General features: G+C 41.2%; 1 protein-coding gene across 1 annotated transcript; it reads left to right on the top strand.

Annotated features, from left to right (window-relative positions):
- Nucleotides 1-2,978, top strand: hhex (hematopoietically expressed homeobox). The gene is made up of 4 exons (XM_067245109.1): nucleotides 1-479; nucleotides 1,833-2,011; nucleotides 2,179-2,229; nucleotides 2,431-2,978. Exons 1-4 carry the CDS (start codon nucleotides 119-121, stop codon nucleotides 2,677-2,679), a joined length of 840 nt encoding a protein of 279 aa, XP_067101210.1. The 5' UTR covers nucleotides 1-118; the 3' UTR covers nucleotides 2,680-2,978.
- Nucleotides 2,979-12,314: the final 9,336 nt, after the last annotated feature.

Genomic DNA, 12,314 nt, shown 5'->3' with positions numbered 1-12,314 from the left:
CCTAGGAACCCCATGGACAGAGACGCACCTTCAACACTTTCTCCTGAAGCCTAAGACCTTTCAGTAAGGTAGATCACAGCGCAATTCAGCTGCACATTACACATATAGGTCTGTAACCATGCAGTACCAGCACGCATCGCCAGCTCCTACGGTCAGCGTTCCTCTTTACGCACCTACTCCAATCCAGCCCGTCCACCCAACTCCTTTCTACATTGAAGATATCTTGGGTCGGAATGGTTCGCCGGCATCTTCTACCTTGTTCCCGATGCCAACCCTCCCATCTCCGAACTCATCCTTTACCAGTCTGGTGTCACCGTACAGGACCCCTATCTATGAACCAACGCCTATCCATCCAGCCCTCTCGCACCATGCCGCGCTGACGGCCACGTATGCCTCGGGAGCTTTCGCCAATTCCATCTATCCATTTCACCGTTCTATGGGAGACTACACTCAAGCGCTTCTAAGACACGATCCTCTTGGTAAGTTGAACGTGGCGCATTTTGTCCTCATCATAAACTATCTGACTTAAATTAATGTATTGTATTGCTTCTCAAAACCACTAAGACAGTCAACTTGACAATTTCCCAATATTGTGAGGGGGGGGGGGGGATATCAACGCGATAATAATTGTAGACGTAAACATTTCCACACAATAGTTTTTCTTTGTTTTGTTTTTACTAATGCGGGCCTGTGTAAATTGGGTTTGGAGGGTTTGAATGCATTAGCTATCACACTTTATCATGGTTAGTTTTTTTGACAGACATATTGTAATGACACAAATTGTCCAGTCTTGGACGTCAACGGCCTTGACTTTAGAAAACCCCATTGTTCCCAACATCAGAGCAGTGACTAAGAATGCTCCTAAATCACTTGTTATTTCAGCAGTAAAGTGTCGGCCTGGGGTTAACCGTCTCTGTTCAGCAAGCCTGACCCTTTCCGTTCATACAGGAAACCTTGAGCTCTCGATAGGAGTAAATCTGGTTTCAGAAGCTGTTAAATGTTTTCCTGCCCGCCTCAGGCAGGCGCTTCCTCGGGAGTCGTGCACGATGCTGATTATTTTATCGACATCCTCAATACAGACATATTCAGGAAACACTCGACTTCTGATAGCCGGGATCCGTTTTTCTGATATTGTTTACTTCCTCTGTGCGGGATGTAGCTTTAAGGACACTAAAACTAAACAGTACACAAACATGCATTTGTTTTTAATCAATCCTGGTGCTTGTTTAATGACCTATAGGTTTATTATATTGTGATGCACTTTTAATCACATTAATCAAAAAGAAAAGGCCTATGATATTTTTAACCGTGTTTGGTAGGCTATTAATTTCATTTCACAATTTAATTAGGATAATATATCTATAATAGACCTACAATAGCCTACTTTTCATCAATTATTTTCATAGACCCAATGGCGTCGGCCAGTTTTGTCTTTACACATTGTCAGCTAATTTGATTATTTCAGGACTCTTTTGGTTTGACATAATTCGTGATGTAAATGTCGATGTTGAAACGAAATGCAACAGTTGCAGTAAAGTGCAACGGATTGGGCGTTAATGGTAAAGCCTCTCTCATCAGATAAAGCTTCAGGAAACACATGGACGGATATTTTGCCATTGTCCCTCTCTCTCACTCACTCTCACGGCCTTCCTTAAAAGTGGAGGATGTGTGCAGTAAACTGACACTCAAAGATTATCTTTATTTGCAGGATGCCTTGTGAAGAAACCGCTGTAGCGGTGTAAATTTTGATTAATGCATATTTTATACTTTTCCTTCATTTCCTGTGCATTTTTATTGACAACATTAATTCTGTATTGTATGTGTTTTCACAGGTAAACCACTTTTGTGGACGCCTTTTATCCAACGCCCTTTACACAAGAGAAAAGGCGGTCAAGTGCGCTTCTCCAACGACCAGACAATAGAGCTGGAGAAGAAGTTTGAGACGCAGAAGTACCTGTCACCTCCAGAACGAAAAAGACTGGCTAAAATGTTACAACTGAGTGAAAGACAGGTCAGCAAGCAATTTCAAGTATTTCAAAAGTGACCATGTTGTTTATTTATAGGCCCCATAGCCTAATTTTAAAATGTATAATATATTAGAATATTAGAATCGGTGAAATATTGTCTCTTAATGGATGTGATTTTGCTTAGAGACAAATTTGAAACTCTGTTTTTCAGGTGAAAACATGGTTCCAAAATCGAAGAGCAAAGTGGCGAAGACTCAAACAGGTATGCCAATTGGAATTGCCTTGGTTTAACATCGTATTTCAACATTTGTATTGTTTGCGAGACAAATGACAGGATCGGAAACAGAGTCAATAGAGTGGAAGTTTATTTAACTTTTTGGTTTAAATCTGCGTAAAAGCAATGCGCAGTACTTCTGTTGCAAACGCTTTCAGGTTATTGATCTTTATCTTTTTATTTCCCCAGGAAAATCCTCAGGGTAGTAAGCGGGAGCTGGAGGATGAAGGCGCAGTGAGAAAGTGCGATGGTGTCTTGTCAGAATCTGGGGCGAGTCCGGACCTGAGGCGCACAGAGCTGGCCCAGTCACACAGCCGGTCACAATGCTCCTCCTCGCCATTATCACAAGGAGAAATAGATTCGGACATTTCAGAAGACACAGATCAGGAGCTGGACATTGAGGAGGATATAGAGTTTCCCTTGAATACTCAGATATGACACAATCTATTGAAACTGCCAAACGCTAAGTGATGTGTGAATGTCTTTTAGTTGCCTTTGCATTCAGATGTTTTTGGTTTTGTAAATAACGTGTTCTTGTATATTTCGCTTTGTGTACATGATCTAAGTAGTAGACAATTTAAGCTTCTGTTTCAGCCACCAGAACGCCTTGTTGGATGTCAGTGACCTCCAGCCACTATGGGAATTGATCAATGTGTTATCTTAATGTGTAATCTTGTTCATTTGATTGAATAATAATGGTGTAGTTTAGAACATCAATAAACTATATTTGGGGATAAACAAGATGGCTAACCGGTTAAGGTCTTTCTTCTTTCCTATGTTCCATTTGAGATGATGGCGCGAGATTATTTAACAGGGTTTTATGATATTACGAAACGATAAAGAAGTGTTATTATCAAGGATATGCGTTGCGTTTTACGCCTTCATTTTTACACATCACAACTTGGATGTAGAATGTCTAGAAACATGAGGATTTCATAACTTCCTTTCAGTCAATTCACCGGTATGCCACTGTATAACAACTTAAAATAATCGTTCTGGCCAACTTCATACTGGAAACAATCATCTGTTGAAAGCTGGTTACAGCATGATTCCATGTGGCCTATGCCCTATAACAACATTGCTCTTGTCTTTGACTCAAATAACAGCGAATCCAACTTCAAATGGGTTATCATTTAGCAGAAAAACAAACAAAAACTTCAAATGGGTTATCATTTAGCAGAAAGAGGAGAGTTTTCTGTAAGCAGCATGTTAATGATTGTGAGAACTCCAAATAATTTGGTTCTGAGAGTGTGTGATAAATATTTCAACTGTATGGTCACTCTTAGAGTTCAATGGCCTTAAACATACAAGACTATTCCCAAAACCAATAGTATGCACACAGATCCTACCGCGATTGTGTAATGGTTCACAAATTGTGCTTTGTAAAATCAACACTGGAGAGAGAGAGCACACTAGTTGGACAGTGGATAGAGAGGAACAATTCTCTGGATAGCCCCAGGTTCCAAAGTGCCAGACCAGACAGCGGGGAAAAAGGTTCATATTTCTATATTCAAGGACCAACATACAACATAGACATGGGCAGTAGGTATCTCTATCGCAGCCAATGGAGGAGGATGCTGGTTGGCTACTCAGGAAAACCAAGCAAATGTTTTTGTACACATCTGTATAGGCCTAATGTATTAATAACTAAATTACTTAAATTGAAAACCTGCGTTTTTTTACACACATCATTGACACATTTGTGAGTAAAGGAAACACAATAAAATCACAGTGTAATGATATCTGGACATTCATTTAATTAAAAATGAAAAAAGAGAGAACTTAGGTGATGGGGGAGATATAGACAGAGAGAGACAAAGTGAGAGAGAGAGTCCTCATTTGTCAGGAGATTTTTTTCTCATTCCTTTTTACATTTTTTTTAGATTTGGGCCAAACTATTTATTATCTCTGCTTGTTATTCTGTCAGCCTGCCTGTTTGAGCAAGTAATCGTTTTCCTGGAGCTATCTAAATTGGATGGTCAGGCAGAAAATCTTCTACTCATTTAAGTAGCAGATGAATACTTTTAAAACGTCCTATCTCCATTTGGATTTGCCCTAATTGAAAAGCAAATAGCACACTTGAGTGCACACTAAATCTGTGAGTGATATCTCCATAGTAGCCAGAGGAATCTATGGCCCAGGACAAATTTCCATTGCGTTCAACGGCACCTGATCCATTGAATTAGTGTTTTGAGAATGAATCTTTAAACAATCCCTTTCAAGAGGAAGTGGGTTCCACGACTGGCCTAATATTGACTAAATCACTAAGATGGTTACGCAGGCTTAGGCCATGAACGTTGATGTAATTGTTTAAAAGATAACTTCTAATTGACTACATGCCGTGAGAACATGTTTTCAGTTAGACCTACATTAAAGCTCTGCTATCATAATTCAAAAATGATATCAGTTAAAAACTGTGCATGCTCCTATCTTGAGGTTTTAAAACTCCAATCACTCGAGGCTGTGGTGACAAAGGGGGGCTTTAGTTCCTAATGGTTGTTTGTTCCTTTTAGCTAGCCATGATTAAAGTGCTGGAGTCAACCTGCATAAACATCACATCCACTGTTTGATAGAGATCCAACAGATGCTATCTCCTGCTAACAGGACAGATAGACCATGATGTGCCTCAAGAGTCCACAATTTCAGATGGAGACCATAAGTGGCTCTATTAATGTCTTTTCAAAATAATGTAAGTCAGCAAGATCAAAACCAGAAGCATGTAGAAGATATCCTTCTGTGTCTTGTCATATAATAACTATTGTTTTAAACACATAGGCACACAGTAGTCATGGTCAGATTGTTCCATAATCACATTACCAAGATGACGCTGGAAACTGTTGAGTTCAGAGGACTCCTAGAATCCCATCTCCCTCAATCTACCATCAGCCATACGCGCTCGGTTAAAAGCACTGAGGGCAAGGGTCATCTATCTCTGAGATAATAACCCTAAACCTTAAGTTAAGAAGCAGTTTTGGACCTCAGCACACCAGCCAGATGAGCCACTGTTTGCTATCTTTCCGAGCAAACGACCTCACGGCTAATTTAACATTTAGTCCCCCATGCAATGATTAAGCAGATAGTGCGTTAAAAGGGGGGCCCACTGGACAACGTCTCAGTGGTGGTCTCAGATTTATAACCAGGATTTAGTACAGGTAATGGCACCGTCGGGTTGCACACAAACTGACGCTCATTAATTTGACTGGTTGACTTTGTGTCACGAACGAGCCATCAGCTGAAAATTTGGAAAAGGAAAATAAAGGAGCCCAGAAAGATACAGTATCAATGCAAACAGTGTCTTCTCATTAATTTATCAACCGCCGTGGGAAAGATAATGGTGTCCATTTATCCAAGGTCAACAGGCGAGGCAGTTGCCACTGTCACATTCCACAGTCGTTCAATTATACCAACACATTAACTCATGTCCACCTACACCCCCACCTCCTCCCTTCCCCTGGCTGATAAATTGTTAATGAATGAGACTATACTTCCCTGTACTTTACTGGAGGGTTGGGCACAGTTAAACCTGTTACTGATTTCATACAAGGTCTTTCAATAGAGGGTCAGGCGGGTGATGTTCTATACTCCACAGATTAGCCAATTTAACTGAATTACACCTGTGCATCACATTTAGTCATTCAGTCATTCCATTTTTGTAAATATGTTCGATTTTCACTGTCAAGTCAATAATATGACTTGGTATTTATTGCATCAAGTCAGTTTTTTCATGCTTGTGGGAAGTGTCTGTCTAATCACTAGCCAGTATGTCACAGAGTTTCTTATGGGAACAGGAAACCAGACAAAGCTACATCTGTAACAAGTTCTAGACACAGACGCCTATGACAAAGTACATTAAGACTAGAAATCATATATCTTTTTTTAAATACATTTTATTTTTTTCAAATCTGGACAAAGACTCTACTGTCGAGTGCCGACCCTTCAGACAGAAGAGCTGTGGAATTCTGGGTGAGGTGGATCAAAAGACGTGATTAGAATCTTATCAGCCCAGACCAGTCTTTATGGAGGAGGACACTACTAGCTGCTTATTGTGTCAGCTATACACTGGATAGACATTCTTATCAGCACACTGAGACAACACACCAAATTGACTAGTTAAAATGCTCAATTGATTGCTACTGGGCTTTTTTATGACAGATTGTGTTGTTGTTATGGTCAAGCCATTGATTTTTACTACTTAAGTCAACAGAACCCCTTGTAAAACAAACTCAGGGGTAATGAGAGTTTCAAAGCACTCCCTTACGTGTTCGTTGAGGCTGAAAGTTGAAAGTTGGTCTAGTGAGGAATAGTGAATCAATATAAGCCACTGTTCAACTACACTGAAAAAGGCTGCTGTATAGAATCACCTATTTATCTATCTATTGTCTCAGTGGAATAAACCTCTGAATAAATGTTCCATGTGGAACCATTGTCAGATGCATAAAGTTCTGTTTGAAACCCTAAATGATTCTTTCTGTCCTGATAAGTTTCTTAGAGAGAGAGAGAGAGAGAGAGAGAGAGAGAGAGAGAGAGAGAGAGAGAGAGAGAGAGAGAGAGAGAGAGAGAGAGAGAGAGAGAGAGAGAGAGAGAGAGAGAGAGAGAGAGAGAGAGAGAGAGAGAGAGAGAGAGAAAATAACTGAAGCGCTGTTTCAGTTACCTGAAAACTAAAACTCTGACCCTGGGGTTAAACAAATAAGGACAGCACTTGTCAGGTGAGAGGAGGGCTGATAATGGGGCTGGATCTGGAGTCTCCTCTTTGGCTTGCTCTGTTTGACTGATCTCCTCTACTGGCTGCAGAAGAGCTCTCGTTTTACCAGACCACAGCAGCTTCTTAAAGCCAAGGTATGGGAGGCTTTCTGAACTCAGAGCTGGTTGGATGATCAACAAACTGAACAATTAAAGCTATATATTTTTAAAGCATGCTCCTCTATTGTGATTTGGAAAGCACTACAGTTTACTCCAAAAGATCAGTAAATGTCTTTCTCCAGTGCACCTCGCCATTTCTTCTCAGACACTTGGTAAGGTCCTTCTCAAGTTGTCCATCTGGCTGTTGTGTAGTTCAGTGGAGGAGCAAGGCCCAGTTGAGCATGGAACACATATCCTGTTTTCAGGCCCTCTGCATTGTCGATTGAGGGGGTCTGACTCACCATCAGTTTTTCCTGCTTCTCTCAGCAGCAACGGGATGTACCAGCACAGTGTGTTGATGAGATGTGCATGTGTGTGTGTTCTACTTGCCTTTTTGTGTTTCTCTACTTGTGTGTGGATGTGTGAACATGTGCACGTGTCTTTGTCTGTGAGTGTGTGTGTGTGTGTGTTTTTTTTGGGGTGCAGGGGTCAATGTTGGAGAGAGATGAGCTTCAAGGCCTTGTGTCAGAGTGGCCCGGTAAAATTCTCGGACAGGACGACTATCTCCTCACGACACAGCCTATTAATTTCCCCCACTCAGGAAGTTATTCTTACATGTATGTTTCCACAAATACTGTTATTGGGAGAGCTTAAGGCCCTGAACAATGGCTACTAATTTGTTTTGCTTCCCCTTTGGCCCACGGAGAACTGTGAAAACAAAGATGAAAATGTGAGGAAACACCCTTAATTGAGAGCAGAGGAATGCAGGGAGGGCGGGTGGCGCAGTGCTAGATTTCTCTCAATGGGGACAGCAGGAGAGGAGGACGAATAGTTAAAATGTTTCCCTTTTCTCTTCCTCTATGTGGCTGAGGAGGTGGCCAGACAATATAGTTGAGGGAAGATACCGCTGTTCTTAAAGTTTTAGTGGGCCATGAACCTTGCTGAGGAGAGGCTGTGCGTGTGTGGGTTTTGCGTGTGCTCGCGTGCACACGCATGTAGATTTACAGAGAGATTTAAAAATAACAGTGTCATGAGTGTGTGTGAAATCTAGCCTGGTGTACTGGGATATCTATCACACATCTCTTAGTAGGCTGTCAGTTGAACTTGAGAAGTGTTATCAACTCTATCACTGTTGGTACAGCACCAGTTAACACTGATGGCCTGTCTGAGCTGTAGGCCTATTACTCAATTTGTTATGCATCATATCTACATCAGCATCAGCAGAGTTTAGCCTGCAAATGTTAAGTGTTTAGTAAGATTGATCAATATTGTTGTCTGTGTAATGTGATAAGGTGTTGTGTGATGTGATATTCCTATGCATCTTTCTGATGGTGCTGTCAAGACATTTAATATTATAATGTGTTCCAGGTTAGGTAATTGACTGCCCAGGCTAGTGTTGGTTCCACAGAAATAGCTTCAACTTCAGCCTGGTCAGCACATTGTAGATGACATTATGCTGAGTGGCTATAGAGTCTTCAGTCAGGTGACCAACATGGCTGACACAATCAGACAGCATGACCATCGGAGGTGGACAAGAGGCCCTCAAACTAATCCTATTCTCCTACTCTGCAGACATGCTGGAATCGGTCCTCTTGCCCCTCACAGACACACAGACACACACACTTTCACAACCTTTGAGACATATAATTATGTATTTATGAAACCACACATCAAGCATTTATTTATATTCCCTGGTGGGCAACGGCACTCCACAGCCTCATTGGTCTCAAATCTTGCCTCACTCTGCCCTGGTAAAGTGTTATCTTGGGCAGCTTGCGACAGGAAGTTCTGTTTATCACTTCCTCCCAGTCTTAGTTTGTTTAGGGCTTAATCACATGATCAGATTGCATGACACACACACACAGAGAGGGAGAGAGACAAAGAGAGGGAGACAGAGAGGAATATTTGTGACTGGTGCTCATCAAATGGCAAGGCCCACAGGATTTGTTATCACTTATTGCATGTTTTGATGTATGACAAAACAAGAGTTATCAGTGGGTGACGGATTCTTGCTGTGCTAGGGCTCACTGGAACACTGGTTTGTGGAGGAGTCTGTATGTGTGTCTGCATGTGTGTTTGTGTGTAGGAGAGTGTGTCAGTAAGATTTCAGAGAGAGACTTTTCACTTCCTCTTTCTAAATGAACGCTACAGCAGCCAGCCATGGCAGCAGGATCATTTCACAACAATGACAGACTATATAGGTTAATCTAACATGCACACACACACACATTTACTCACAGACAAATGTGCAAGCACATAAGAGGAAACAAAAAGCATTGTCTTTTTGTAGTTTTCAGTTTTGTCTTTAGTTTATTTTTCTACTGAGACAAAGCACAAAACCAAAAAAGTTAATATATTGTTTGGAAATGTTGGTTTATTGTTGCTGCAGAGATCTTGCATAGGGCTGGTGTTGTTTGCATAGTAATCAGTGTAACTGAGTTTCATGTAACTTGTGTAGTTCTCTAGTTTAAATATAATGAGCTTACTTTCCATATGATAAATCTTACTATGTTGTCCTTGACCTCCTTACATAGAGACACGGTGGACAAGAGGATATGTACACATCCATCTTAACATGTCCTGGTCCTCTTACCCACTTAGCTGGCTGTGAGGGGAGCAAAGAGGCTCTGAAAGGGTTTTGTGTGCAGAGCCATAGCCGTCTATGTCTGATGGGCAGACAACGAGAAGAACCCCTTGAGGGTCTCAACCATTCCTCTCAAAGAAAACTCAACAGAGACCGACCCCCGGCATTGAACACTTAAGTCACAGCTGAGTGAGAGAGAGGGAGAGAGAGATTGGTGGATCAGTGAGAATATTGATGCTTTGGGTGCCCTCTGCAGGACAAAGCCAAAGTTACTCCTGAGATTTTGATACAAACCTAGCACAGAAATGATTATCAGCTAGTCCAAAAACATTACATTCTCATTACCAGATTCTTTGTAGTTTTCAAAGCAGAGCTATTGATTCCAGGGGTTAACCCCCTCTCCAGCTGTGCTTTAACCATACTAATCTAATCTGTGAGGATTGACAGGAAACACAATTACTCCCAAACTAAAAGTCTATGTAAACACAGAGATCTCCAGTCTTATCCTTCTGTCAAATAACAGCTCTGATTAGCACTAGGTTTCTCTCTGTCTGCTTATAACATAAGGTTTGTTTCATCTTTGACCGTTTCATTGATTTGTGCTTAGCAGCGTAGGTGGGACTGGGGAGTCAGTGTTTCCTTCTCTAGTGAGATAATGTCTCCAGAGAGACACCATGAGAGTTATTTACCAGAAAGTATAGTGTTTTCCAGGTTATGTGAAGTTGACTCATCAATCCCGATTTTTTGGGGGGCCAAATGTTGTACTTTTATCTAGGAAAACAGCAGGAAAGAAAAAAAATCAGTCTGGATGTCAATGTCACAAAGGTGGTTTGACATGTCATGGTCTGTAACACAGTGGAGCAAAGTTCAAGCCCTACTTTGATCTATTCAGTCTGGATGTACATATGTTTACCTACCACAGTAATTTCCCAATTGATGTCATAGACAGATAAAAAATATACATGAGGTCAATCGTTTCACTAAGGACTGTTGACACCCCTTTCACTGGGTGTGTGTGTTGGGGGGGGGGGGGGGTGACAAAGGAAGCTGTCAGATCAAGGACAGGAAGTGCACATGGAGGAAAGAATGGCTCAGCCGTACACTGAGAAGGTCCCTAGTGGCAACCAATCATGACTCTCTCTCCACTCCTGTTGTTCGTCTATCTGGGTAGTGGGTTTCTTCTCACTGATGTGAAGCTTGGCTGACAGTGGCTGTATCCGTTTGATAAATCCCCTCAGAGGGAAGCAGGGGAAGTGTCCACTGAACAGGCGGAGTGCACTATGCCATCCAACCATCCAGCCAGCTGCTGCTGTTCCTGAGCCTGAGACTTGTTCCCTAAACTGGTGTGTGTGTGTGTGTGTGTGTGTGTGTGTGCGTGTGTGCGCGTCTGTGTGCAATCATGAACCACTTCTTGTTTTTGTCTGAGCAATAAGGAAACTCATAAGAAATAGTTTTTTTAGGAGCATATTGTCAACTAGCCACTACACCCAGCCAGTGGGTGTAGTGGCTAGTTGACTCAGTATATGGCTAAGAGTATATGGTTAAGAGAAATCTGATTGCAGCACAGAATTCATACTTTAGAAGAAAACTCTGTTGATTAAAGAGATGTGCATTCAGTTGATAGGGAGTTGGTAGTCTTACATTGTGCTTGTTGCAAACACCAGTGAAATAAAGACTTATAGCTTGACCAGCAAAAGCATATATTTGGGAGCCTAACTGGTCAAAATTCTGTGTGTACCAATGGATCAGTATTGCACAGTCCACTATATATCTCAGTGTTCAAAACTATTCGGAAAGTCATACTACATGGACATACAGCACTGGATACTTGAAAGAAGTTCACATGCTATTCACATTCATATTTATAATAATGTAGATCGGAAATGCACTGTAACATTCTTTAGCTTGTCAAATGGATGTTTGCAAGGCAATGTTTAACAAAAAAAGCAATTATGTCAGTTTTGTTGGATGCAAAGTTCTGCGGATCATAAGGTCATCCTTTTCCTCTTAGCCAACTTTTTTCTGCTGACCTTAGTAGATCTGTTGCCTGGATTTCAGAATAACTCGGCCACAGACAGACACCTACATACAAATACACACAGCACACCTAAATCACAAACTCAAAAATAACGAAATGGCCAGCGACAAAGAAAAGCCTTTACCAAATGTTCCTGAGGAAGAAGGAAGAGAGGACAAAGTTTATGGAAATGTTTTAACTGAACTTGAGTCAGTGGATTTGCCCCTGGGAACCACTTTAAGGTATTTTCAAATTAATTAAAATAAGCTTTTGAATACTTCAGTTTCAATCCAATTATAAATATACATGTTTTAAGCTTGGCATAACACATTTGAATAAATTCTCCTCACCTACCCGTTTTACAAAATGCTATTCATTTGCAGACTTGCCATCCTATGGAATCTGGATATTATTTGGTAGTCAGCACATTATTTCAATTTACCTGTCCTGCTAGAGCTTACAGACATGTATCATCGCACTACTGGGCTACACTACAGGACTGACTTAGTGTACTGAGCGCTAAACCTGTCAATGTTCATTATCTTACCAAGCTTTACGTAATTATCTGAAACTGGACTTGGAATCCATTATATTAAATGTATGCCTACATGTGGCCTTTCTTCAATTCTTCTC

Source organism: Osmerus mordax, chromosome 10 (genome assembly GCF_038355195.1).
Source record: "Osmerus mordax isolate fOsmMor3 chromosome 10, fOsmMor3.pri, whole genome shotgun sequence".
Taxonomy (NCBI): domain Eukaryota; kingdom Metazoa; phylum Chordata; class Actinopteri; order Osmeriformes; family Osmeridae; genus Osmerus; species Osmerus mordax.
This window is presented reverse-complemented; position numbering and strand designations above follow the sequence as displayed.

What these genes read in the sequence shown, in the direction of transcription:
- hhex (XM_067245109.1), top strand. Translation starts at nt 119, where the DNA reads ATGCAGTACCAGCACGCATCGCCAGCTCCTACGGTCAGCGTTCCTCTT. An exon ending in TCTAAGACACGATCCTCTTG is followed by an intron (nt 480 to 1,832) that starts GTAAGTTGAACG and finishes GTGTTTTCACAG; the next exon opens with GTAAACCACTTTTGTGGACG. An exon ending in AGTGGCGAAGACTCAAACAG is followed by an intron (nt 2,230 to 2,430) that starts GTATGCCAATTG and finishes TTATTTCCCCAG; the next exon opens with GAAAATCCTCAGGGTAGTAA.